This window comes from Myotis yumanensis, unplaced genomic scaffold (assembly GCF_028538775.1).
Source record: "Myotis yumanensis isolate MYYU_CA2020_CCGP unplaced genomic scaffold, mMyoYum1.0.hap1 SCAF_6, whole genome shotgun sequence".
In the NCBI taxonomy this organism is placed as follows: Eukaryota; Metazoa; Chordata; class Mammalia; order Chiroptera; family Vespertilionidae; genus Myotis; species Myotis yumanensis.
Genome location: NW_027223757.1, coordinates 14,612,176 through 14,639,811, shown reverse-complemented (window position 1 = coordinate 14,639,811; position 27,636 = coordinate 14,612,176). Strand labels below are relative to the sequence as shown.

The 27,636-nt window shown below is 37.9% G+C and overlaps 1 protein-coding gene across 2 annotated transcripts; it reads right to left on the bottom strand.

Annotated features, from left to right (window-relative positions):
• Positions 1-304: 304 nt before the first annotated feature.
• On the bottom strand, positions 305-27,346 carry FABP7 (fatty acid binding protein 7). Of its 2 annotated transcripts, XM_070419221.1 has the most exons (5): positions 27,255-27,346; positions 4,621-4,714; positions 4,008-4,180; positions 3,266-3,367; positions 305-640 (listed from the first exon to the last, which is right to left on the bottom strand). In XM_070419221.1, exons 2-5 carry the CDS (start codon positions 4,691-4,693, stop codon positions 590-592), a joined length of 399 nt encoding a protein of 132 aa, XP_070275322.1. In that variant the 5' UTR covers positions 4,694-4,714; positions 27,255-27,346; the 3' UTR covers positions 305-589. The 2 variants fall into 2 exon arrangements, with proteins under 2 accessions (XP_070275322.1, XP_070275321.1); XM_070419220.1 differs by lacking the exon at positions 27,255-27,346 and having other exon boundaries at positions 4,621-4,766.
• Between the last annotated feature and the right edge of the window lie 290 nt (positions 27,347-27,636).

The window sequence follows — 27,636 nt, the reverse complement described above, 5'->3', positions numbered from 1 at the left end:
GCCTGTTTCTAATAGCAAGAGGTTATTTGTGAACCCAACCCACCATACAATCCTTTGCATCCTGGCCAAGTGAATTGAATCATCACAAATTCTCCATGGAAGTCTCAACCTAAACAGTGGCATGTCCACATATCCCTAGGCTTAGTTTTTAATTGGTATTTTAAATAAAGTGCTAACTTTTCTAGCCTTACTTCATGCCATAGAAAGACTGTTTTACTTAAAACTCTAATACACAATTCCCAGACAGATTAGTGATATTAAAAACAACATCTCTCTTGGGTATTAGATTTTTATTCCAATTTGATTTACATTCCAATAGAAATTACAGAATGTATTCACCTCTTTATTTTTAAAACGTGGCTTAAAATCTTAATGCAAACTATTAAACATGATAGATTTGCAAATTAAAATTGGGCTAGTTGCTTGAAGTAACACGGTTTTAAAGAAGTTTTGAAACCACCATTTTCTACCTCCACACCAAGGATAACCTTCTAATATGTGATGAGCCGTGCTGTCATGGCAGGATAGCACTGAGACTTGAGTAACAGAAAAATTGTGGAGCTCCTCCAGGCCCAGATCAGGAACCCGTCTATGCCTTCTCATAGTGGCGAACAGCAACCACATCACCAAAAGTAAGAGTCTGAAAGATCAAAAGATAGCCAGATCATTTTACAGGAACTTCAGCTGCTGAAATTTTTAAAGATTATCATATAGCCTAGCCGGTGTGTCTCAGTGGTTGAGTGTCAACCCATGGTTGCCCTGGTTTCGGGCTCAGGCCCCAGCAGGGGGCATGCAGGAGGCAGCTGACAGATGTTGATGTTTCTCTCTCGCTGACTTTTGTATCTTACTCTTCCTCTCCCTTCCTCTCTCTCTAAAATCAATAAAAACATATTTTTTAAAAAGATTATTATGTATGTGATTTAAATATCATGCAAAAGAATAGTGGCATTTACAAACATTAAGTGCTACATAAGCTTTTTCTTTCTTAAAAGGAAATCAAACCCTTATATTTAGTGAGTAAATAATATGTATATATAGTTCATGTCTCTAAAAGGAAAATGAAACAAAAACTAAGATTAACTATCTAGATTCAGGTCAAAAGAATTTATTTTGCCTTAAATTATCAGAGTAATTGGAGCAAATTTGTTACCTGCTATGAAAGTGAATGGAATTTATAGTAGGTTTTCTTTTTTAAAAAAATGTTTTTATTGATTATTTTGTTTCTTGGAGTTTTTAAAAATTTATATATATATATATATATATATATATATATATATATTTGATTTCAGAGAGAAAGGAAGAGGGAGAAAGAAATAGAAATATCAATGATGAGAAAGAATCATTGACCGCTGCCTCCTGCATGCTCCCTACAGGGGATCGAGCCCACAACCTAGGCATATGCCCTTGACTGGAATCGAATCTGGGACCCTTTAGTCCACAGGCCAATGCTCTATCCACTGAACCAAACTGGCTAGGGCTATAGTAGATTTTCATAATAATTTTCAATTCAAGACCTAGATAACTTTTGAAGAGTTTTTAGAAAATCCAAATCATTTGGGCAAATGGTATTTGTTCCAAAATCAGCAGGAAAAGGTAAATGTGCAAACATTCTCTTTGCTTTGGCTGCCGTGCTTCAGCCTGTGTGAACCTTGGTGATTGGGTGGGTCACACGTGGAACATGGGCTCCTCTGTCAAACCCAACCTGAAGAATTACTATAAAACCTCTTTACAAAATTTAGTGTTTTTTAATGTTCATTGTTTTCATGTATTGATGTGATTTTTAAGAGTAGCGCATGCCCTTGTTTATCATCCATTGTCTTAATCACTTTTTTGGAACTTGATCTTGCCTGATCACCGTCAGACAGCCAAAGCTAAGCTACCCACTTTTCTGTATCAGGGGAGGAAATGGAGATAAAAGCGTAAAGGAAAATTCAGATTGAATTTTTCAGAAACGAATCCTTTCTTTTGGTGATCGCTGCAGAAAAATGTGGGCCAGTGTTTGTTAGCATGAAAGAAAAACTGTCCCTCTGCTCCCCACTCCCACCCATGAAAAGAAGTGTGAGTATGTAAACCCTATGTCTCAGTCTAGAACAGGTCTCATTGCAGTCAAGGGAAAGAGAGTAAAAACAACAGTCAATTGTCTTAAATAATAAAACCAAAAATATGTAAAGCAACCCCATCCCTCCAAAAAAAGCAAAATGATATATTGACTATTCCAATGTGATCAAAATACCGTGCCATTACTCAGTTCACACACGTGCACACACAGTTCACACAGGTATGTGCACGCGCGCGCACACACACACACACACACACACACAGGTGTCTGGGATGCTAGATTAAGGCATAACATTTTTCCCAGTTTATGACGTTATACATCATTAATTATTTTTAAATTATTTTCTATTTTATAATTTTTACATGACTACCAGTTTTGAACAGGTACTTGTAAAAGGTACTTTTTAAAAGACTGGAAGTAACATCAAAATGGTTCTCTCTGAGGAGAATTTAGAAAGGAGGTTTTTTTTGTTTGTTTGTTTTTGTTTAAATATATTTTATTGATTTCTTACAGAGAGTAAGGGAGAGAGATAGAGAGCCAAAAACATCGATGAGAGAGAAACATCGATCAGCCGCCTCCTGCACATCTCCCACTGGGGATATGCCTGCAACCAAGGCACATGCCCCCGACCGGAACCGAACCCGGGACCCCTCAGTCCGCAGGCCGACGCTCCATCCACTGAGCCAAACCGGTTACGGCTAGAAAGGAGTTTTATAATTTTTCTTATGCTTTTGTGTTATATTCTAAAATTACCTGCACTGAACTCATATAACTTTTACAAACTAAAATATAACGTTTTTTAAGATCTCTTATTTATTACAGGAATTTTAGAGTAATTTTTTGAGATTCAATAAGCTTGATATTCTTATAGGAATATCAATCGTCTTTATATATTTTCATAATTGTTGGCAGCGTTGTTTTTAACTACACAGAGATTTTTTCTTTTTCTATCATGAAAGAAGCAGAGCTGAGGAAACAATTAGCTAGGATCTGTTTATTGCTTCTGCTTTATAACTGTTTAAAGAACCTTGCTAATCACTTAATGTTATTAAAGAAGAAAGGAGGGAGGGAAGAGAGAAGGGGGAAGGGAGTGCAGGAAAGGAAGGGGAGGAGGAGAGACAGAGCCGAGGGAGGAAGAGAAAGGAGATGAGAAAAGAGGGAGAGGAAAACCCCAGGAAGAAGGAGGGGAGAACTGCCATTACTCACCATAACCATTTTGCCATCCTTAATTTCTCTTACAAAATTTGTTTCTTTGCCATCCCATTTCTGTACATGAACGAGTTTGTCTCCATCCAGGCTAACAACAGACTGAGAACAATCACCAGGAGCAGAACACAGAAATAGTTACAGACCCACTTTCTGAGATAAAAGTCAAAGGAAGTGATTTTTGAAAGAGCTGTATAACTGAATCAATTGTGTTCAACTAATTACTAAATTAGTACCATATCTTGTGTTGTGTCTGGAGTCATTGCTATGCACACTCTAATAATTCATCATTTGGTTGAAATGTGTACACCTAGATGCAAAAACTTCATACGTTAGAAATAAAAATTCTGAGCAGGGGCTTTCAGACTAGCCACCCTTCTTTAAGCAAAGCCTCGGAATGAGGTAAGCTGTTTATCCAATCTGAGGCAATCCGAGAGAGTAAATAAAACGCAAGCATTCTCTCAAACAAATGCTATTAAATACTTTTTGAAAAACAGGTTTAATAGGTAATGTGAAAACACATTGCAAAAAAATAAATTCAAGTTTTGAGTTACAGCAAGTACCCATTTTCCAGAACATAACCTATGCACGGGAGAATGCAAAACCAACCCTGATCTCCTTCTCTGTGAACTGAAATACGGAGGACATTCTTCCCTTTCCAACATCTAAAAAAAAGTCATCAGGAATCTCTTTTTCACCCCACCCCTCCCCGCATCCTCCCCCTGGACAAGTGGCTTCTTACCTTACAGTTTCTGTCGTCTGCAGTGGTTTCATCAAACTCTTCTCCAAGGTGGAAACTAATCTCCGTGTTCTTGAATGTGCTTTGAGTCCGGATCACCACCTTGCCCCCCTCCTGACTGATGATTACTGTGGGTTTTGTCACATTTCCCACCTGCCGAGTGGCAAAGCCCACACCTGAAATAGCAAAGGGAAGCAATGCAGGCAGCAGCAGCTTCCAAAATAGCTCCCTAAGCAGAAAACGGCTTTCCTAGTTTGGAATCCAGGTCCTAAGGTATAGGTTTCATGAGAGCATGTTTAGGTTCAGCCCATTCACCACGCAGCACAACTACTGCGCTGTAATAATATAGAGATGCCCACGTAGGGGCTGCTGGAGAGGAGAGGACACTGCAGACCATCAGATGCACCATGACTTGGCCCTGGGCAAGGAAGCAGGCACCTTCCACATTAAAAACCCACTCCCTGGGAAATGCACAGCCTGGGGAATGGATATTTTATTGCAATGTGATCTGCCTTTGTCACTTGCCAATCTAATGGGTAAAAAAAAAAAAAAAAAAAAAAAAAAAAAGGATGCAAGTGTCTGAAGCCGTAGGTTAAGAGAACATATTTGTACCCACCTAGAGCCTTCATGTACTCATCAAAGTTCTGGCTGTCCGTCAGCTTCCAGGTAGCACAGAAAGCCTCCACCATCCTGGCCCTTTCCCGTTAGCTCTGAAAACAGATGAGAGAGACCTGAGCGAGGATTTGTGAGTCCCAGGGCCTCTGCAATTCAGAAGATCCCCCCTGCACCTCGTAGCAGCTCCTGCCTTCTTATTTGGAGAAGAGGCGGGCAGAAAGCCAAGGATTTAAATTGCAAACACACCCCTCCAGTGTCCTTCCCAGGGGGCTGGTGCAGGGGGAGGGTGGGGGTGGGGGGAGGCTCAAGTGAGGTTCCAATCCTCTCTGCGATTGGCTCAGGCCACTAGGTCAGCGGAGTAGGTCGCGGTCTCCCAGTCCTCACGCTGCCGCCCTCCTGCCTGAGAAAGCTCCGCGAGGACTCAGTGGGGCTGGAAGCAGGGCACAGGGGAAATGAGAGAGGGTCTTTCAGGTTCAGCTGGAAAACTTGGCCATGGCAACTTCAGACTGTGAGGAGAGAGAAAAGACGCACAATAGAACATTCAGATTGATTTCCGTTAATGGCAAAGCGGGTTCCAAAAATGGGGACCCCTCGGAGAAAACCACTGAAATGCCAGACTTTGCAGACAAAGGCGGCTGAATAGTGTCTTTTACTTTCTCCCATATTTACAGGAAGAGCAGAACACCGGCTAGACGATGCCAAACGAGGAAAAGAAGAGAGGGGAGGTTGTAAATGCCTTCCTAGACTGTGCGGCTAGAAGGCCATTCTGAGGATCAGTGGGACACTAACTAATTTTGGCCTCTTCCCAACACCAACTGAATGAATTTAAAGATCCCATTGTTCTTTCTAAGAATGTGAGAACCAGACTGAGATGGAACAGTATGGTTCGGATTCACTAATGAGGTATACTAGTAAAAATAAAGAAAATAATGAGGTTTTTTTCCTTCTTTCAATAGATTATATAATCCACATGGGAAAACTGGACAGAAGACCATTTAGTAACTTTTAAGTAGCCTGAGCTACAGAACTTTTTATTTCTCAGAGGCTGCAATGACATGCATGCGATCTACATCTAAGCTGGGAGTCAGCCGTAGGGAGGGTGGGAAGTGGAGGAGCAGGGAGACTCAGAAGAGCTTTGGCCGCGCTTTGGCCTGGCTCAGGGTACCCCAAGATTGGCAGAATGCCTCGAGGATTCCAAGCAGAGTATTTAAAGAAGTCCTCAGAGCCTCCTCTTCACCAGAAGTTCTTCCTGCTTTACTAGTGTCGACCATGGATGATACACAGCAGGCTCCCTCCTGCTTTTCAGGACAGGGGAATCTGATTTGGCAATCCCTGCTCTTCCCTCTCCTCCCATTTAAACTTCTGTCCACACCAAATACAAGACAAGGCCCAGCACACATCTGACCCCAACGGCCAGCTCCAGGATTCTACTTTGGTGCCTCAAAGGGACCTCAAAGGTGCTCATGTAACATAAACTCAACCTTCCACCACGCCTGGTCTTCCTCCGGCTTCCCCATGTTTGTGAATGGCATCGTCGTCCACCCAACTGCATGAACCAGAAAACTTGGAATCATTTCCAACACTTTGCCCTCTGAAACCAAAGTCAATGTCAAGGCCTATCCATTTTGCTTCCTGACTATTTCCCTAATTTGTCGTTCTTCCCCTATCTCCGCAACCACCACCTCAATTCAAGCAGCCACTCCCTTTTACTAGTCCTAGGGCAATAGCCTCTGAACTGTTCTCTCTGCAGCCACTCCTGATCCCCAGCCCTTCCAGGGCATGAGGCCTGCGGGACCTTGGAAAATGCAAATCAGCATTTTCCTGGTGACTAGTGGTGCTGACACCTTGTCATGTGCTTCTCTGATGGGTGTATATCTTCTTTGGTGAAGTGACTGTTCAGATATTTTGTTTATCTTTAATTGGGTTATTTGTCTCCTTACTGAATTTTCAGATATATAAATATATGATAGATAAAAGTAATTTGTTGAATATGTGTTTTTAAAATAAAATTTCTTTCATTTTCTCAATTTGATAATGGTTTCTTTCATTGGTGTGCCAAAATTTATCAGGTGTATGCATTAAATACGTGCAACTAACTTATGTCAATTATACCATAGTAAAGGTATTTTTAAAGATCTAAATTTTATCTTGTCCTTCTCCTGCTTAAGCTCAAAATGACTTTTTCATGCTCTCAGTTTAAAGAGCAAAATTTCGGCCCTAACCGGTTTGGCTCAGTGGATAGAGTGTTGGCCTGTGGACTCAAGGGTCCCAGGTTCGATTCTGGTCAAGGGCATGTATCTTGGTTGTGGGCACATCCCCAGTAGGGAGTGTGCAGGAGGCAGCTGATCGATGTGACTCTCTCATAGATGTTTCTAACTCTCTATCCCTCTCCCTTCCTTTCTGTAAAAAAAAATCAATAAAATATATTTTTAAAGAGCAAAATTTCAAATGTTGCCTAACCCATGCCTGCCCCTAACAATTGAAGGACTTGGAGTAAGAATCCAAACAGAGGTTCACATGCCATATGTTTAAACAGTGAAAGCTATAGACCAAAGGATACTGAGGACTGGCCTGGAGTCCCAGTGGGGACTCAAAGCCTAGCCCTTCAATCCCTTCACTCCTTCCAACAGGCCACTCTGCAGCTGCCTGCAGGACTGAGCATTAACACAGACCCGGGGGGAGGGAAGGGGCACGCAGGAGTGTGGCTGGAACCTAGGGTTTCCAGTCAGTACCTGGAAAGCCACTAAACCTAGGATTGGGGTTTGGATTTATGCAGACATGAGTCTGAAGATGCCAGAATCCACCATGAAAATCTTAAAACTATTCCAAATGGCATTATTCAAGCCTTTGAACCATGTCCCTGAAGCTATGAACTTTTTATAAATTCTCTTTTTTGCTAAATCTAGATGACTAATTCATTTATGCAGCCCATTCCTTATGCCAGAGGTTCTCAGACCAATTCATTTTGTTACATCAAAGTATTCTTATATGTTCTATTTAATAGAACATATTTAAACTGTAGAATATTTAAGTATTATTCTAACATACAATAAATTATTTATTTTTCATAGTCTGAAATGTAAGATTGTCAAGAATAGGACCCATGTGATAGACATTTTCATCTTAGCTCCTTATAGATGTGGTGCTGAAATAGTTGTTCACATTCATTTCTTTCTTTTACTCTTTAGATGAGAAATATGAGCTGATGAAATATTTATCCTAACTTAAAGCATATATTCCTGTAATTCTGATTCTTTCGTACTTTATATAAAATGTAAAACCCCAGCAATTCAGAGACAGTGTTTTGTTGTATGTTAATTTAGTAACAAGTGAAAGAAAATTTTGCTATACAGATTTCTATAGTAGAAATTTTAGGAAAAGCCACTTAACTATTTTGTAATTCTCTGAATTGACACATTTAACCTGACTATTTTTAATTATTTATGAGGCAATAGATTTATACCTAAAATGGTTACTTTCAAATTGTAGATTTTTCTGATTATTGAAGATTTTATTTTATTTTATTTTATTTTTTAAAATATATTTTATTGATTTTTTACAGAAAGAAAGGGAGAGAGATAGTTAGAAACATCAATGAGAGAGAAACATCGATCAGCCGTCTCCTGCACATCTCCTACTGGGGATGTGCCCGCAACCCAGGCACATGCCCCTGACCAGAATCGAACCTGGGACCTCTCAGTCCGCAGGCCAACGCTCTATCCACTGAGCCAAACCGGTTTCGGCAGATTATTGAAGATTTTAATAAGAGAACAAGTGAAATAATAGAGAAGAGACTGTGTTGTGCTAAGAAGAATTAAACTGTATATTTTTTCCCCCAATTTTTCTAAATCTAGGAGCAATTTATGATTTTGTTGTGGCTTTTATAATATAAACTAGAGGCCTGGTGCACAAAAATTTGTGCACTCGGGGGAGGAGGGAGTCCCCCAGCCTGGCCTATGCCCTCTTGCACTCTGGGACCCCTCGGAGGATGTCCACCTGCTGGCTTAGGCCCGCTCCCTGGGGGATCGGGCCCAAGCTGGCAGTCAGACATCCCTCTAGCAGCCTGGGAGCCTCGGGGGATGTCCACTTGCCAGCGGGGACCAGGCCTAAGCTGCAGTTGGACATCCTTAGCGCTGCTGAAGAGGAGGGAGAGGCTCCTACCACCACCACTGTGCTGGCAGCCATCAGCCTGGCTTGTGGCTGAGCAGAGCTCCCCCTGTGGGAGTGCACTGACTACCAGGGGGCAGCTCCTGCATTGAGCGTCTGCTCCTGGTGGTCAGTGTGTGTCATAGTGACCAGTCGTTCTGCTGTTAGGGTCAATTTGCATATTACCCTTTTATTATATAGGATGTATCTACAGCAGCGGTTCTCAACTTGTGGGTCGTGACCCCTTTGGGGGTCGAACGACCCTTTCACAGGGGTCGCCTAAGACCATCAGAAAACACATATATAATTACATATTGTTTTTGTGATTAATCACCATGCTTTAATTATGTTCAATTTGTAACAATGAAAATATATCTTGCATATCAGATATTTACATTACGGTTCATAACAGTAGCAACATTACAGTTATGAAGTAGCAACGAAAATAATTTTATGGCTGGGGGTCACCACAACATGAGGAACTGTATTAAAGGGTTGCGGCATTAGGAAGGTTGAGAACCACTGATCTACAGGCTTAAAAAAGGAAAGATTATGACATCATGGCAATAAGGACTCTAAGTAATCCATTGTAAATACTTTCTAATAGTGAAATAAAAGTAATAAATAAAGAGAAGTTGCTTTGGGAGGTCTTGGCAAAATTTCCATATGAGGCTGAATCTCCTGGCACATGCTTTATGGCAATTTTTACTTTTTAAGAAAACAGAAGGTATTAATAAATTTGTATCACTGCTCTTGAGCAAAAGAAGCCAAACAAGGCCACAACACTATTTCTTATAAAATATGCAGAGATCTGTACCAAGAGAGGTTAAATGGCATTCAAAGTACTTGCCTGAGGTTCTTTTTCTTACTAAATTACACAATAAAAATGGTAATAGAACATTTCCATAGTTGGAAATAGGTAATTACACAATGTGATAGCAACTCTCTCATGATAGGCAATAGGTAAGGTCAGACAGCCCTCTTTTCTGAAACAGAGGTACAAAGTTACCTATGTGCTCAGCTGGCTGTCATGTGCACAGTTATACCCCCATCCCCCAAACAATCCACCAGCTAAACCAGCTTTAGGTGCCAGGAGTAATGAAGATTCCAACCTTCAAGCAGAGGGTTAATGTGACATTAGTAATAGAATTTAATGAAAGTGTGTATGTGGGGAGGAATTCTGTGAATTATATGTCTCTTGGTTTTGTGAATTTTTATATCATTGCACTTTTAATTTTTATTTTATTTTTTAGAAACAGAGGAAGGTAGAAGGAGAGAGAGAGAGAGAGAGAGAGAGAGAGAGAGAGAGAGGGTTCCACCTATTTATGCACTTACTGGTTGCTTCTTATATGTGCCTTGATCAGAGATCAAACCCACAACCTTGGATTATCAAGATGACACTCCAAGGCTATTGCACTTTTTCAAATTTGGAGTAGAGCAGAGAGAAAGTGCACCTCCCGGAGTGGCACACTCTTAAAAAGAGGTGTTGTGCTTGTCTACTGGAGAATGAAAAGCTGACAAAGACAGTAGGAAGTACTGACTGTCTTTCCTATGTCCTTCTCGTGGTTTTCTATCTTCTGCAGTTTGTGCTCCTTTATCTCCCATTGGCTAGGTATTCCACTCTCCGTATTTTCTTGGGCATAAAATGTAGAGGAAGTCCTTGACTTGCTCTCTTCAAGCCATTTATATTCCACAACTCTACCATGAAAACACCCCTCTCCAGCCCCCTAGTTCATTTACACTTGCTTTTCATAAGTTATCTCATATATTACTCCCTCAAGGGAGACTGGATCAGAATCCCAATGATGTCACCCCATGGTTTTATGTCTTTTTAAACATACTGCTATTTTAATTAAATGATTTTGTAATTAGTTGTATAATATCTTTCTCCCTCATTAGAACATAAGTTCCCTGTAGCATCTATGTTCTTTATTCTCTATTGTGCTTTATCTCTATTGTCTAGCACAGTATAAAGTCCACAGTGTTTATTCAACAAATGTTAAAGGTATGAACCAATATATAGAGTGAACACACAGAATCAGATGATTTTTTTTTAAAAAGGTAGGAATTTAAACTATTGTACATATCGTCTTTTTCAAGTTTCTATCCCTTTGCAACATATATAATTCCCCAGTAAGGATATCTAAACCTCTTTCTCATTTGTCATGTTTATTTGGGGAGGAAGGCTCACTGTTTTTTCTTTGAAATAAAAGCACATAGAGTAAGTAGTCTCAGAAAACTTCCAAATGCAGGATGGATTTACTAAATGCAAGAGTAAGAGACTTTTGTGACATGCCATATATAGAAACCCAGTGCCAATTAGTATGCATGCAAATTGTTCTTTCAATGGACCCTCCAGTCTGCTTATTAAGGGTTATTATAATTTACTAGAGGCCTGGTGCACCAAATTTGTGCACGGGGGTGGGGGTGGGGGGCACGGTCCTTCAGCCCTGCTTGCACCCTCTCATAATCCAGGATGCTTGCCTGCCAGCCTTCCTGATTGCCCCTAACCACTCTGCCTGCCTGATTGCCCCAACTGGTCACCTGCCTGCCTGATCGCCCCTAACTGCCTTTGCCTCGCCCCGCCACCACAGCTTCATCTGGAAGGATGTCTGGAATGATGTCCAGAAGGTCATTTGGCTATCCAGTCTAATTAGCATATTATACTTTTATTATTATAGATAAATCAAATATTTATAAGATTTTCTTTTTTTTTTTTTAGGAGTGGTGGTCTTAAAATCTTTGAAGATCTCTGTTGTTAACTTTGTAATATGAAGTCCAAATAAGCTTTGAGTAAGGATTACCAGACAGGCAGCTATAAAAGGAAGGCATTAACCTGGGATTAGTTGAAGATTAAGGAAACTGCTCTACCTATTTTTAACAGGGCAAAATATAGGGAACTCAATCCTTACAAAATTCTTAGAAGAGTTGAAGGACTAGGTTTTAGGCAGAGCTGAGCTTTTGGGAATACTCCCAAATACACAGCCACACCACAGAAACTGAGCTGTGAAGGAAACAGTTATCTCTATTATAATTTCAAAGCTGATGAGCCAGGAAGCTGTCTTAGGAATATCCTGCCTTAACTGTCACCAGCAATATTGATTCCAGAGCCAAGCCACCTGGACCAGATCTCAATAGCAAAATGGATGTCTCGGGTACATTTTCTTTCACCACTTAACTGAATTCTGATTTCAAGTCTTACACAAGTACATATGACAGGCATGACCTAAATCAAGTGTCAGGGTAGAAGTTTTAAATGTTTTACTCTCTGCTATCTCTGCAAAGCAGAGAGGACCACAGAAGCTAGTGGGAACAGAGATCAGGTGAGTCAATCTACCACACCCCATCCAATACTCAGAGATGACTGGATATGCTGAGGGAGGGGAATAAAAGACAGATCTATGTCTGGAAGCATTCTAGAGTAGTAGTTTCTAAAACTGAATGATCATTAGAATCACCTGGGGAGAGTCATAATAATGCAGATTTCAAGGTTATCCAAGAGATTTTGATATAGGTGTTGTAGGGTAAGGCTAGAATTTATAGTGAAAAACAAAATCTTAAGTTAAAATCCTATGCATTTAATGACTTATGAGTTATAAAATAAATAATATATTCCAGCCTGTCAGAATCATATGAGTAAATTTGAATTCAATGCTAAATAAAAAAATAAGTATAATTCGACCAGTAATGCGACTAGTTCCTTGACCCTACCCATAATTCCAGAAATGGTTTGTGACTCCTACCAAGGGTGCCTCCACAGTAAAAAAAAATGTATTATATGATACTCAGCAAAGAAGAAACATGACCCAATTATCTTAAGGGTAAAGTATGTTAAGCCAATCTAACATGTAAAGTTCTGTGTTGCAATGGAGCATATCCTAAATGATAATACAAATTTCTAGGATTCATAAATTTAATCAGTTCTCTGTTCATTTATACTGAGACATTTCTGAGAACATAGAAAAGTCTTATTTCAAGAGAGCATGTGGTCAACCTGCACCTTCTGATGAATAAGATATTTTCCTACTCATTTTATCGAAGAAACACAATCCTTAAATAAGTGTTTTCCACCTAAATTTTAACTCTTTGCAACATATTATTTTCCAGATTATTTATTGGAGCAGCTTTTTAAAAAATTTGTTTATTTATTTGAGAGAGAGAGAAAGATAGAGAGAGAGAGAGAGAAACATTGATTTGTTGCTCCACTTATTTATGTGTTCATTGGTTACTTCTTGCATGTGCCCTGACTGGAGATTGAACCTGAAACCTTGGGGTTTCAGGACAACACTCAAATCAACTGAGTTATCGGCCAGGGCTGGAGCAGCTCTTGACACAGTGTGATAAATGCCATCATTACAAATTATAAATGGGCTATTGAGATTTGTGGTATTTTTCACCCAATAGTTTATTGGAAAGCATAGTGTTATAAACACATCTTTAATGCTAGTGATAATTAAAATAAAATAAAATTGAGGAACTAATTCTTATTTTTTTCCTATCCAAAGCAAGTTTTTAAGCTGGAAATGTCTATTGAAATCATTATTATGATTATGTCATTTTTATTATTGGTTTTAAGCACATAGAAGTAACTTTACAAATGTTAGTGCTCATCAATTTGGTGAAACATGAGACTTCATTTGAGATTGTTTTTAAAAATGCCAGAATTTCATCAATTTATTGCTTTCTATGTTAACTTTTTATCCACTTGGAAACATTTAATATTTTAAAAATAATAACCTTGTGAGATAAATAAATATGAAGGACTCTATGGAGAAATTGCAGTAAGTTTGTTTCTGCAACCTAAATGCACTCACCTAGTATATCTTATTTCTCCCATATTGCTACGTATGAAAAGTGTTCATTACTGAAGAAACTGAGATGTCTATGTAAAACATATATAACAATGCATTTTGTGTATTGATGTGTTTTTACAAATAGGGCTTACAAAAGAATATAATTATACATTAAATTATTATAATTTTTCTTATAAATGTAATTTTTCTTAATTATAAAAAGCAGCAATTTTGAAAGACTATTGAATCATGCATGGGGAGTATATGCTGCTCATATCCCTAATCTGTAATATTTAAAACAAAATTGAAGGAGGCTAGATAACACTATCTGGACAGCCCTTCCATGTCCTGTGGAAATCCACATCATCATGTCTTCAAATGGCCCGAGATGAGTTTTCAGGGTCACTTCCAGATTCTTGTTGCTGTCAGCAATGGGAAATTTCAGGGTATGGCCTTGCAATCCTCATGTGCTCAATGTGTTTTGTATCTTGTCACATGGGTGTGGGAACTGTCCGTCATTTCCATAGAGAAACCAACTGAAAGAGGAAATTTGCAAAATTGGCACATCTTCCTAAAGGTTAGAGAAGACAAAGTTTACATTGCAAAAACCTGTATTTAAATGTATAATATCCCTACTCCTTCCCCTATTTCCCCCCTACAAGCAAATTTCTATTCATTTCTCTTTTTTTCATGTTCATTTTTAATGCAACTTATTAGGTTGACATTAGCCACCTCTTTTATTCCCTTGACACCTGTCAGCCCATGACTACAGTGTTAATTACTAAAGTATTTCCCAACAAAAGATAGGTCCTTCCTTGAGAGAAAATTCTGATGCAATAGGGTTATTATCTGGAACACTAAGTTTGTTTAATTATACTCCTTTGTTAATGTCATAATCTTATCATTTGTCTATACAGGGCCAATTTCTATTTACTTTATGTTACTTTATAACTAATTATTTTCATTAATATGATAAACAAACACAAGTGGATCCTTCATCCAAAACAAAGCCTAGGACTTTGACACAATCACGTGGTTTTTCTACATCCATTTCCCTGCTTCTTTCCACCAAAATACCCATCTTCCTGAATGTCATGTTTACCTTATCCTTGCTTTATTTAGTTTTAGTGTATCAATATGTTTTTCTGAAACATATATTAGTGTAGTTTTCTTATCTTTATAAAAACTTTTACACGATTATATAATAACCTGGGTATTAACTTTTACATCTGCAATAGTTTTTTGTGTGTTCGTTTTGTTTTTATTGCTTTTTTGTTGTTGTTGTTGTTGCTTTGCGGGGGGGCGGGAGGTTGGTATATAGTTTGAATTGGGATTGCTGGGTCATAGGTTAACCTTCAGTCTTAAACAATAATGCCAAATTGTTTTCTGAATTGGCTTCACCCACTTAGGCCTTTACCACTGGATTCACATCTTCCCCAACACAGTATCGACAGGCTTTTTAATGTTGACCAATCAGAAGCATATAAATTGATCATTAATTTTGTTTTGATTTGTACTTTCCTAACCAATAATGAGGTAAACATCTCTTCGTGTGTTGATTGGCCTGTGGTTTCTTTCTCTGTGAGATGTCTGTTTATCTTCTCACTTTCCGTAGGTGGTATTTTTCTTCTTGTGCATTATTGATCCTAATCATTTTGGAGTGTGGGCATCATGAATGTCTTCTGCCAGTGTGTGGCTTTCTCTAATGTAGCTTCCGATGGCCAAAACTTCTTCCTTTTAATATTGCCAAATTTATTAATGCTTCATTTTTATGTTCAGTATGTTTCATGTCTTGTTTAGTGAAACAGCCTACCTAAGGCCCAAAGATAATCATCTATATTTTCTACCAGGAGTTTTATGGTTTTAACATTGAGTTTTTAACTATCTGGACTATTATAGTTCTGTTCCCTCTTTCCTGTACTTTCTGCCTCCTCCCCGCCCCCCTTTCCCCAACCCCTTGAAATTATAGAAGGATCCGAAGTAGCATATTGCACCCTGATAAGTGTGGTTTCTATATACAAGGTACTATCATCTTGAACATATATTTAAAAAACAGTTAAAGCAGTAAATAATGAATATGGTAGTTCTTCCTACTTACTAGCCTATGTCAAAAGCAACAGAGAGTTAGGCAGTAGGGCAGAGAAGAATATGTATTCCAACTCACTTCACAGTTGTTTGACAACTGGTAGCTGATCCTAGCACCCTATAGCTAAGCCAAGCTATGCTCCTGAGAGGAGAGTTCTACCAGTTACCATCTAGACAAGAAGTTTCCCAAAAAATAAAAATTAAAAATACTATCATTGTTTGTAACAAATCCCAGGTCTGTATAAATATTTCTCTTCATTTAAAGAGGAGAGGCAGAAAATAATAACCACATGCAGCATGAAATCGGTGGGCATATCTATTAAAAAAGTAGAGAACCATTATCTGAAAATAAAGAATATCCTTAAAAAAATGACTTATCAAAGCAGACAGAAGAAAAAAAAACCTGAAAAAATATCTATTTGGCATATCAATAGGTGCAAAAAGCTGTAAGCATAAAATAGATTGAAATAAAAAGATGATCCAGATGAAAATTTTAAAAAAGACTGAGATTCAAAAATAAACTGGATGTGATCAAAAGACTCAAGGAAATAACTAAATAGAAGGAATTAGATCAACCAAGGAGACAGTAATAAATAGCATGATATTGTTTGAAGAGAATTTTCAGAATGCAGAGACATTATGAATAGTGAAAGTAAAAATGTTAGACATGAAGAGCCTGGAAATACTGCCTGATAAATACAGCTATTACTAAGAAAGATATTGAAACAGTTGAAATAAGATATGTAATAAACAAAACTATAATTGAGGAAAGCTCTGCAGCTGAAAATAGGTATTAGTACAGGGACCAAAAGGCCACACCATTTAATATAATGAATGAAAAGAGAACCAAACTCTCTAATTCTAGTGATAGTTTTGAGTCAAATGCAATTCAAAAAAATAAATCTAAAAATAAGGAATAATCAAATAAGCATTCAGTCAGAAAAAGATGCATAAAATATTGTAAGAAGTATGGCTGACCATAGTCTTTTCCATTGTAGCATTTAGATACCAACTAAATATAGAGCAATGTTACAGAGTTTTTTGGGGGGAAACACACACACACACACACACACACAAACTGTGGCTCAATTTTTTTTGTTATTGTAAATGTAGAAGAGATGTGCTCTTTGAAAATGAACCAGCATTCTCATGATACTGTTTTTATATGTTGCTTGTCTGCAGAAAGAGAATACATTCAGCAATGGACCTGAATGATATTGAGTCTACAATGATATTTCTCCTGCAAATTAGTAAATTCTGATTGCATATTCTGTCTTAACAGCTTTGTGTCTGCCGCTGAGATGATATTTCTCCTGCAAATTAGTAAATTCTGATTGCATATTCTGTCTTAACAGCTTTGTGTCTGCCGCTGAGATGAAACCAAACTTTGCAGTCAAATCATGTTTCAAAATCCTCAGGATCAAGTACAGATTATGAACAATAACAAGCACTTTAAGCTACTGATTTTCAACTTATAGATACACATGCACATCCCTTCCCGGAGGGGAGATCTTGGGTGCAGGATGGGTGGATGTGTTCAGTTTAAGAAACCAAGGTCAAATTGCTATTGTTTTGGCTTACAATGTCAAGGGAAAGCATGTAGGTTTTTAAAATATATATATATATATATTTTTATTGATTTCAGAGAGGAATGGAGAGGGAAAAAGAGATAGAAAGATCAATGATGGCAGAGTCATTGATCGGCTGCCTCTTGCACGCCCCACACTAGGGATCTAGCCCACAACCAGGGCATGTGTCCTGACCAGAATCGAAACGTGACCTCCTGGTTCAAAGGTCAACACTCAACCACTGAGCCATGCCAGCTGGCAAAAGCATGCAGTTTTTATCAAAAAGAGAATAGGTTGTAAAGTTTGAAGTAATGCCTCAATTCAGCATTTCTTGGGAATCCTTCGAGATAGGATTATCCTGTTTCTTTGAACATCTTCCTTTCTAAACTTTATCAGATCAGAATTGAGTTAAAATTTATGACTATTTTCAGAGAGGATTGACTCATTATTACACGTAGTCTTTCAATTTAGAGACCATAAGGTTTTAGCTCCAATTATTCAAAAGTGTGACACTTCTTTCAGTAATGTGTTTATTTTCTATATATAATTCTGTGTTCTTAATCCTTATACTTTCTTCAACATAGCCTTCGGTTTAAAAAAAAAATTAAAATAAAAACAAAAGGATTAGCATTCTTGATCTTAAATCTGTTCAAATCCAATACTTAAATAAATTAATATGGTAATCTTTGACTGCCCTATATTATAATACTATTATGAGAAGATTTTTTTTGTTTTAACTTTGAAAGATTGCTAGTTAGGTTCAAAACATAGGGTTTATTCCACCAACTATATATTTATCATTAAATTATCTCATCACTTTAGCATTTGAATCATAGCCTGGAAATGATGGTTGCTACTCTGGATCATCACTTATGTTCCTTCTTCTGTAATATCCTAGGACTTTTTGGTATTTCTACATTATGTTGGTCTGTTTTCAGATGTTAACAGTCACCCAGTCACCTTGAAGAGGTCTCATACCTCAGACCTCATGAAGTAATCCAATTCTAATTCAGGACAAACAAAACAATTCTACTGAAGTAATACTTTTTTTTTTATCTTTAAATTCTTTATTAGTTAAGGAATTACAAATGTGTCCTTGAGGACACATTTGAAGTAATACTTTGAGAGAGAAAACACTTTAAATGTTTATCTGAGGATGGAATTGGGAAAGGGAAAAGAAACTAACTAGCTATGTTTGATTTTCTTGGGTAAATCAAGCTAGATTTAACCTGGAAATATCATAAATTTTGCTTCAATGTGAGTTTTATTAAAAATCCGATTATCTAGTTAATAAGGAATTGTATACTAATCATTTGCAAAACTACAAAAACATTCATTTTTAGTTGTTATAGTGATATCTGCTCAATCCACTTTTCTTTTAAGTATTATGATTAACAAAGTGGCCCTAGTCAACATCAAGAAAATGCTCATCAAAGACTAATTTTACTGTTCACATCAATTTTTAAAAGAATAGTATATTAAGGAGCCACACTTACAGAGTCATCTTTCAAAAAAAATCCATCTTTTCAATTCTTGTATTTTGTTGCTTTTATTATATCCATTATGTTAACCATAACATAACAATGTTATTTAATTTAGATAAAGTTATTCCCATGTAATATTATAATAAATTAAGCCATTCATTATTACTAAAAAAAGGGCCACTTATAAAACATTAATTATTCCATTGACCAATTTAATAATTAATGTAAATTAGTCAACAGTCATATTTTTGTAGTCAAAAAATGAAGTGGCATAGCTAAAAAAATATTTGTGCCTCAGTTTCTCTTTAAAATGAGCATTGTCATAATTAATTGGTCAGTAGAATGATTATACAAGTTGATATAAATAAAGTGTTACAGCAAGTACTCAATAGATGTTAACTATTATCCTATTCTGTATCCTCTACTTAATCCTGATTGACAGTGGAGGCTTCTGACAATCTGTAACATTGTTTTAATGCAAAGATAGGAGGAAAATAGGAGGAGGAGTAAGAAAAGTACCTCTTTATTGGAAATCAGTTTTTAAACTAGGAATTAACTAGAATTAATTTGCATGCCCAGGTTTTTCAGCTTGAGCAATGACAGACCTCTTCCTGTAATTTTGATTTGCATAATTGGCACACACCCTATGAGGAAAGATGGCAACCCAATACAACTTAAAATTGTTGCCAAGAATTCTTGTTACTTGATTTAGAAACTCAGGAGGAACCTATGGGCTCTGTCTTGTCACACTCTCCACATAGGATGTGCTTAATATGTATGTTTGCATAAATTAATGAATGAGAGGGTGTGGGAGTAATTCTGAGTATGTGACACTAGTGGCCCTGCTTTATAACTTTACAAAGGAAAACTCCAAGAAGAGAACAAAATATGATATTGGTTCCTCATCAAACTGATGCCGTTGTAATAACCTGGGTATTATTTAACAGCAAAGGAGGAAAGGAAAGACAGAGTAGATATGGTTAGAACCTTGGGTTGTGAAACCAGATAGACTGTAAATTCTGAATGCTATAAAACTTGGTTGGTTGATGGGAGAGAGAATATCCCAAATCACACTTGTTGTTCTGGCATAATAATCAACAGTGTCTCCTTTCACCCTCAGAAGTGTCATAAACTAAGACGAAGGGTACAAAGCACCCTATCTATAAGCGAAGCCAACTCCTCACCACTTGTGCAAGAGGTTTCATCGGGGATTATTCATGGACAGCTTTAGTCTGCATCGTGGCCACTGTGTCCAGAGGAGGGTAAGGAAGGAGGGGAGAGGCCTAGGCCGGCAGGTAAAGGCAAGTCTAGTCAAGGAAGTTGCATATGGAACCTACTGTTAAGGCTTAACCCTGGAGAGGACTAGAAAATGTCAGCCAGAGAACCACGGGCTTCATTGATTACCTAACGAGAAAGTTACTCCTCTTGTGAAATAAATTCTGTATAGGAAACTGGTCCTCACCCTTTGATTACAGACGGGCAAACACACCTAAATGAGAAGTCAGTTTTCCTCTTCAGAACACAAGCAGCAAGTTTAGAATGATAAGTCATAAAAATTTTAAAACCTGATAATCAGTTGCCTAAAAGACCATGTAATTCCAAAAACAAAATTGAATGAGTTCATTATCAAAAAGCCAGAGGAAAACACTAATTTGATTGAAGTGTTTCATGACACTATATTGGAAATTAAGATTAAGTCTTTTTACTGTTTGAAAGGAATTAAGAATTACCATAGGAAGGGTTTTACATACGAGGGCATTATGATAGTCAGCTTTTTATAAATATGCTGTCATTCTTATCAAATATTTAAAAAGCTTACAAGTATAAAAGTATTTTCTTGATTGATTAAAAATGTTTTATGCCTAATATCTCTATGTTTCTTGGAGATTAGGTGCTATATAAGTAGCTATAGGCTTATTGTAAACATTAAATAAACTAGAAGATTTTATAAGAATTCCATATCTAAAAAGCAATGTGGTTAAGTAATAGTTATTTGACTATGAGAATATCAATATTTTTGCAAATAAATAAGTTTATTGAATTTAAGCATTAATTTGTAAGTAGTTGTGCTTTTAAAACTGTATAGCTAGGAATTTTAGAGATAATTTTTAAAAAATTGTTATACCTCTGAAAAATACACCTGAAATACATTTTTTTATTTCCATGAAAAGAATCTCATGTTCAAATTATCAAAATAACATGCAGAATTTATTATGCAATGGTGATAGAAAACATATCCTTTAAGAACCATTGATATTAACAGCTTTTGCTAAAGGGACAATCTAGGAACACTGAATTCATTGTGGTTCCCAAACTGGGACTGCTAGATCCATTTTCCAGTGTTATTAAAAACGATTGAAAGCATGTTAAGGACTACTTAATATTTCATCAATCCATTAGCCAAATTGCTTATTAAAATGTGTGTCACTGTACATTTTCACCAGCATGAGAGCAACAATAATTTATTAAGATTAAACTCTTAATCTGTGCTAGGCACTGTGCTAAGCACATTAAAGTAATCCTGTTTAAATCATCATTAATCACCCTATGGCTAAAGGCTATGGTTATCCCCAGTCTACACTGGGAACATGGAGGCTTGCTCAAGGCTTGCAGTAGGTAAGAGATACAGCAACTCCCATCAGCCTCGTCTGCTGCAGAGCTCATGCTATTAACCAGTGGTTCTCAACCATCCTAATGCTGCAACCCTTTAATACCGTTCCTCATGTTGTGGTGACCCCCAATTTCATTGTTACAAATTGAACATAATTAAAGCATAGTCTTAGGCAACCCCTGTGAAAGGGTCGTTCGACCCCCAAAGGGTCTTAACCAACATGCATATTGCTTTATCTTGGCTAATTCAACAGTCAAACATTAAATTTGTATTTTATTCACATTCTCTTATTTTTTCAAATATTTGTTTTTCCTCCTTTGTGAACTATTGTCTGGAGTTGTCCTATATTTACTTTTTAATCTAAATACTAACGTATTTTTATTGTTTTATTTGTCTAAGCAAATATCAATATTTCTCTCAATTTTTTATATTTCCTTTGTTTTTATATAAGAAATTCTTTTTTGCATAGCAGCACCTACAGAATTATTTTGGAATAAAACGATTAGAAGAGCATTTTGGTCCATTTCCTCATGTAATATTTGAGGAGAATCAAGGTCATAAACTCAGCTAATTGCTAATTCCCAGATATAACTTGGAAGGCAGGAGCTAAGAAATATACTATATTAACATTATAATAAAGATTTGATTGGAATTTTTAAAATTATTTATTTTATTATAATCTTTATTCTTGAACTAGATTATTTTTTGCTCTTTTGCAAGAATTATTAGAATTAAAATGTGTGGCTGTCTTGCTCAACTAAAACATAAAGACCTATAAACATATACATACCTACATAAACTGTGCCTGAGTGGTTTAACATATATGAGCTATAAAATGTATACCTGACTTTTTTTCAGTGTTACCTAGGTCCAGTAAAATAAATAAATATAACCAGAACAAAAATCCACCATACTTTTCTTGGCTTTCTCTCCCCTATTCCTCTTTTGGAAAAAAGCTTGGCCTTAGTCCAGATAGGTGGCCAAAGGTTGAGTATTATATTTGCTTTGCTACTAGTCTTGCTGTGAACTTCTTAGATTTTATTTTTTCCTACGCTAGATGAAAGTAAGGAGTAGTAAATGATTGACAAAATGAATTCAAAAGAGGAAATCCAAACAGTTGCCAAAGGGTAAAGATTTTGTTGTCGTTTTATGCTATGTCTTTCTAATTTGTTGTCTATAAGCATAAATATTTATGACTTATGATTCATTCTATCCCACAGATTAGCATATGGTTTTCCCTTATAGAAAACCTGTGTTAATGTGAAAGGAAAATAGAGTGCTGTAACCAAAGTATGTTTCCAAACAATGGCACAAATTCTCACATGCTTAACTCCTTTTTTTTTTTTTAAGGAAAAAGAGATGGTGTGAGAAAAATAATGGAATTTGATAGCTTTCATCTCATTGCTTTACTACTCACTCTGAATAATCATCTCTCTAAATCCTGTTGCCCCCTCTCTCCTATCCTCCCACACCACTTTAAACACACACACACACACACACACACACACACACTCACACTCTCACAGACCAAGAATTTTGCCAAAGATATGCAATAGAAATAGGTTCATTTATAAAAATGTAATATTACAATTTTCTAGAAAATCAGTAAACTATAAGAAAGGCAAATTCAAATGGGAGCAGTCAAGCATTTTTTAATGTTCTTTGTTCTTTAAAATCCTTTGATTAGAGGGAAAACAGTGATAATAGAATGCATAGGAACTGCATGAAAATGGAAGATAAAAAAATTGCTTTGTAATGTAAAATTTCTTTTGCCTCTACACTACATGACCCCAAGTGTACCAAGCTCTTTACATGGAAAAATGGTTTTCAACGGCATATTGTCACACTGTGAAGATGGTCTCACATTGCCAAATGGACTTTGAGCTGCTTCCTAATTTACTTTTTCCACGGTGTGTTACTCAATGTTACACATACTAATGTGCCATCCTAGACTAATCTGACTTTTCAAAAATTTCAGCATGCCTGTTTCAATCTTACTGATCCTCTCCTATTACCCTCCAAAAGTGGTGAAATCAAACACTTCTACTGTTAGGGGAAAAGCATGATGTGGAAAAAATGGTGCTCACAACCAATATGTCTGAAATGTGTTTGTTTTCCAGTTGATAATGGCAGAACCAACAGACTCTAAATACAGTGTTCTTCAACAACGATTCAGTAGAGAGAGAGAACCACTCCTGGTCAAGTTTATTAGGCAACCATTTGGTGAAAAATCTGTAGTTATATTTTTTCTCTCACTTTCTATTTTTCTAGACTGGCTAATATGTTCCCCTTATCTTCTAATACCCATTCCTCCTCACATTTCTCTCTATACATTATCTTTAGTATTTCTTCTCCTTTTGCATTTCTCTCTTAGTCTCTTTGTTAGTGTAGGCCAAGCATATCAAACTCAAAGGCTAACATGGGCCAAATAAACAAGGTTTAAGTTTATGTGGGCCGCAAAAAAACAAAAGCTTCAATTTTCATAGAAATGTAGGTTTATTTCGATAGAGACATGCTGAATATAAAGGGCTGAAATAAATGAGTAATCATTAACACAAAATAATATAACATTTTAATAAAAATTAATATTTTTCTTGAACATTAACTTACCAGACACTGAATAACTGCACAAATTAATAAGCATAATGCAAATAAACCTATTTTTCTTGTTCTCTGAAAGTGAAATATTTCCTGTTGCGCACACCACGAGTCAGTCCAAGACTAATGACGTGGCCATCGGCTGCTAGAATATTCACTGCTGGTATTAGTGGAGGAAAATGGTGCGCCTGCGACACGATTATAGTAATCGGTCATTAGCGAACGTTGTAGTTCGTTATTAATAACTATGTATAAAGGATATTGTAAAAAGTAAGTTACAAAAATTAAAAAAAAACATTTCTTACATACCGTTATATTGGCTGGGCTGCAAAAATATTCGTTGTGGGCCGCAAGTTTGACATGCTTGGTGTAGGCCCGTGGTCGGCAAACCTCGGCTTGTGAGCCACATGCGGCTCTTTGGCCCCTTGAGTGTGAATCTTCCACAAAATATCGCCACACTCAAGGGGCCAAAGAACCGCATGTGGCTCGCGAGCTGTGGTTTGCCAAGCTGCAAGTTTGCCGACCACTGATGTAGGCAGTTAGACAGACATAAGCAGAGTAGAAATGATAAGCCAAGTACAGAAGGTCACCAGAGTGGAAAGTTTTGGGTGCCTAGCAATGAGCAAAACTGGGAAAGCAAATATTATAAAGTGGGACCTCACCCCAGGGTGACCTTTCCTCCCCTAGCATATCGTTACTCATATGGTTTAGACCCCCAGACCTTTCATATTGCTGGCCATGCAGTTCAGACCCTCCCCTGACCTTTCTTCCCCTGGCTGTTGCTAGGCAGGTGGTAGACGCCCTTAGAGGAGGAACAAGGGGGGCAGAGAATAGCATCATGTGACTCCCATATAAGCCCTTGGACAACCACTTCCTTGAGCATTAAGGCCTCAGGACAGTGAGGTTCTGGCCCACATCAAATATCTTAAGAACAAAGCCTTGGGTCTGCTGACCACAGAGACAGTTAACATCTAGGCCTTAGTTGTGTTTTGGCTCCAAGCCCAGAAGAATAGTAAAACCAGATGAAGCAACACCACAGTTGACAGATATCAGGTGCAATAACTAACAACCCTCTCCCCTATCACCAGCCCATCAGTAGAGACCAGGACTCTGACAGGACATACCTGGAAAGCTGATGGATATTGCATCTCGAACCTTCCCTGAATCCTTTGGAAATCCTTAAGACAAGGACCCAGTGCACTCGCTCCTTCTCTCTCTTTCTTGAGCACACCTGTGCCTTTTCTCCCCCCTTTAATCCCGAAAGGTGTGTGCCTTTGTTTTTTTCTAAGCTCTAAGGGCCCTTCTTTTGCCTCTGCAACTTGATTCCTGAGTCTACACAGCCCAGCTGACTCACTTCTTTCACCTGTGACCTTCTAAATCTGTGGTTCCCAACCTTGGCTGCACATTAGAATCACCTGGGAATCTTTTTAAAATCCTGATTTCTGGGCCTCATCCTTCAGAAATTCTGTTTCTTTGTTATGGGGTGGGGCCACAACATTAGTAACAAAGAAACGGAATTTCTGGGGGATGAGGCCCAGAAATCAGTATTTTATAAGTACCGCGCGCTAACCGATTGCGCCACTGGAGCCCCTAGAAATCAGTATTTTAAAAAGATTCCCAGGTGATTCTATTGTGCAGCCAAGGTTGAGAACCACTGTTTTAAATAAACTGTTGCTTGTATTTGAGTTCTTGATTCTGAATTCTTTCTTCACTGAACTCAAGGACCGAGGTCTAACTCAACCAGTAACATCTGGTGCCGTTCGCAGTTAGCATCTTTTCTTCTATTAATTATTTTTTCCCCTTAGGAAAGATATCAAAACAAATACTTGCCTTTAAAGTTGGCCTGCCAGCTACTCCCTGGTTACTGATTTGTCCCTTCTTAAAAAATCAACCGTCAATACTTTGTGACTGTGGAAATTCTGCTCATTTGTGCAAGAGAGCATTGTTGTTAAAATGGTTAAAAACTAGCCTCTTGCCGAAACCGGTTTGGCTCAGTGGATAGAGCGTTGGCCTGCGGACTGAAAGGTCCTAGGCTCGATTCCGGTCAAGGGCATGTACCTGGGTTGCGGGCGCATCCCCAGTAGGAGATGTGCAGGAGGCAGCTGGTCGATGTTTCTCTCTCATCGATGTTTCTAACTCTCTATCTCTCTCCCTTCCTCTCTGTAAAAAAATCCATAAAATATATTAAAAAAAAAAACTAGCTTCTTAAAATGCAGACGTCTTAGTGATAGAGACAAAGTGGTTCAGATTCTAATTTCCACATCCACCTGCTTCTCTGAACGCTGAAGGCATTTGAAATGTTATCTCTTACACACCACTAAAACCGACAAACAAACGAAACAGAAAGAGTGAAGAAACGTTATCTGAGGCGAGACCATTTTTGTTAGCAGGTCACCAACTAAGGTCAGTCAGATATGCAAGAAGCACACCAAGTGTCCTGGGAGGGGAATGTGTGAATGCTGACCGGCCATTTGTATGGACTGGGCTTTCTCACAGCATCCAGGCCTTGTTCTCGGACGTGAGGATCTTTTTAATGCAGTTGGCTAATTTTTGTTAGGTGCCACCCATTTCCCATGTATTGACTATGAATAAGGGATGAAATATTTTCATTTATATAGTTTAAAAATCTATAGATGTTTGATGGATTGAATCTCATTGCTTCACTACTCAAAACAATTTCTTTTCAAGCTTTCTTATTGCCTACAGATGAGCTCCAGATGCCTTCGCCTGCCTTTCCCAAGTCTCTAGAATCTATTCTGAGTCTCATTTTCAGTCTTATTTGCCATCTCTCCCATGACTTCTCTCAGCACCTTAATGCCAACCACACCAGCCCATTTCTTTCCGCATATGCCTGGGGCATATCTGCCTCCTCTCAGCCCCTTGGTCCAATCTGAAATGCTTCCCCAGTCTCACTAATAGTGTTGTCCGTCATCTGCAGTTGGGCCTGTATTCAGGGAGGAAGTAGATGCTCTGAGAGAACACAGAAAGGCAGCCACGGTAGTTTCCCTTCCTCCCTTTTCTGACCATTGTTCCCAGAAGACCTCAAATGTGGTAACTCCAGAGCCACTAAGAATAAGGACATGATGAGATGAAGAGGAACAGGAAGATTATTTCAAGGGATGAAAGTCAATACAGGCGAGGAATGGCTTATGGTCACTGGCCACTGAGATGGGGTGGCTCCTTACCAGGTGTAACATGGTGTTTTAGGACATTTGGGAGTTGGACGTGTGTCAGTGTGGAGCTGCCTGTTTCTACCTCTTGGGAAAGCAGGGAGGGGAGAGTGACAGCATTAGGAGAGAACACAATGTAATTAAGTTGAGTAAGTGAAAGGTTTATATTGCATTACTTACTTGCTGTGCAGATTCTGATCATTTCTTCAGTACTGAGAATTTATCTTGTCACTCACTTGTTGACTATGCAGTTGTGAAGACGGCACACACAGTGTCCAGTCTGTTTCTTCTTAGCTGGGAAACTGAAATAAATAGCACAGAAAACAACTTTATTTAAAAAAATTTTTTTAAAGTATTTTTTTTTCTTGATTTCACAGGGGAAGGGAGAGGGAGAGAGAGATGGGAACACCAAAGATGAGAGAGAATCATTGATTGGCTGCCTCCTGCATGCCCCCCACTGGGGATTGAGCCCATAACCCAGGCATGTGCCCTTAATGGGAATCAAACCTGGGACCCTCCAGTTTGCAGGCTGACGCTCTATCCACTGAGCCAAACTGGCTAG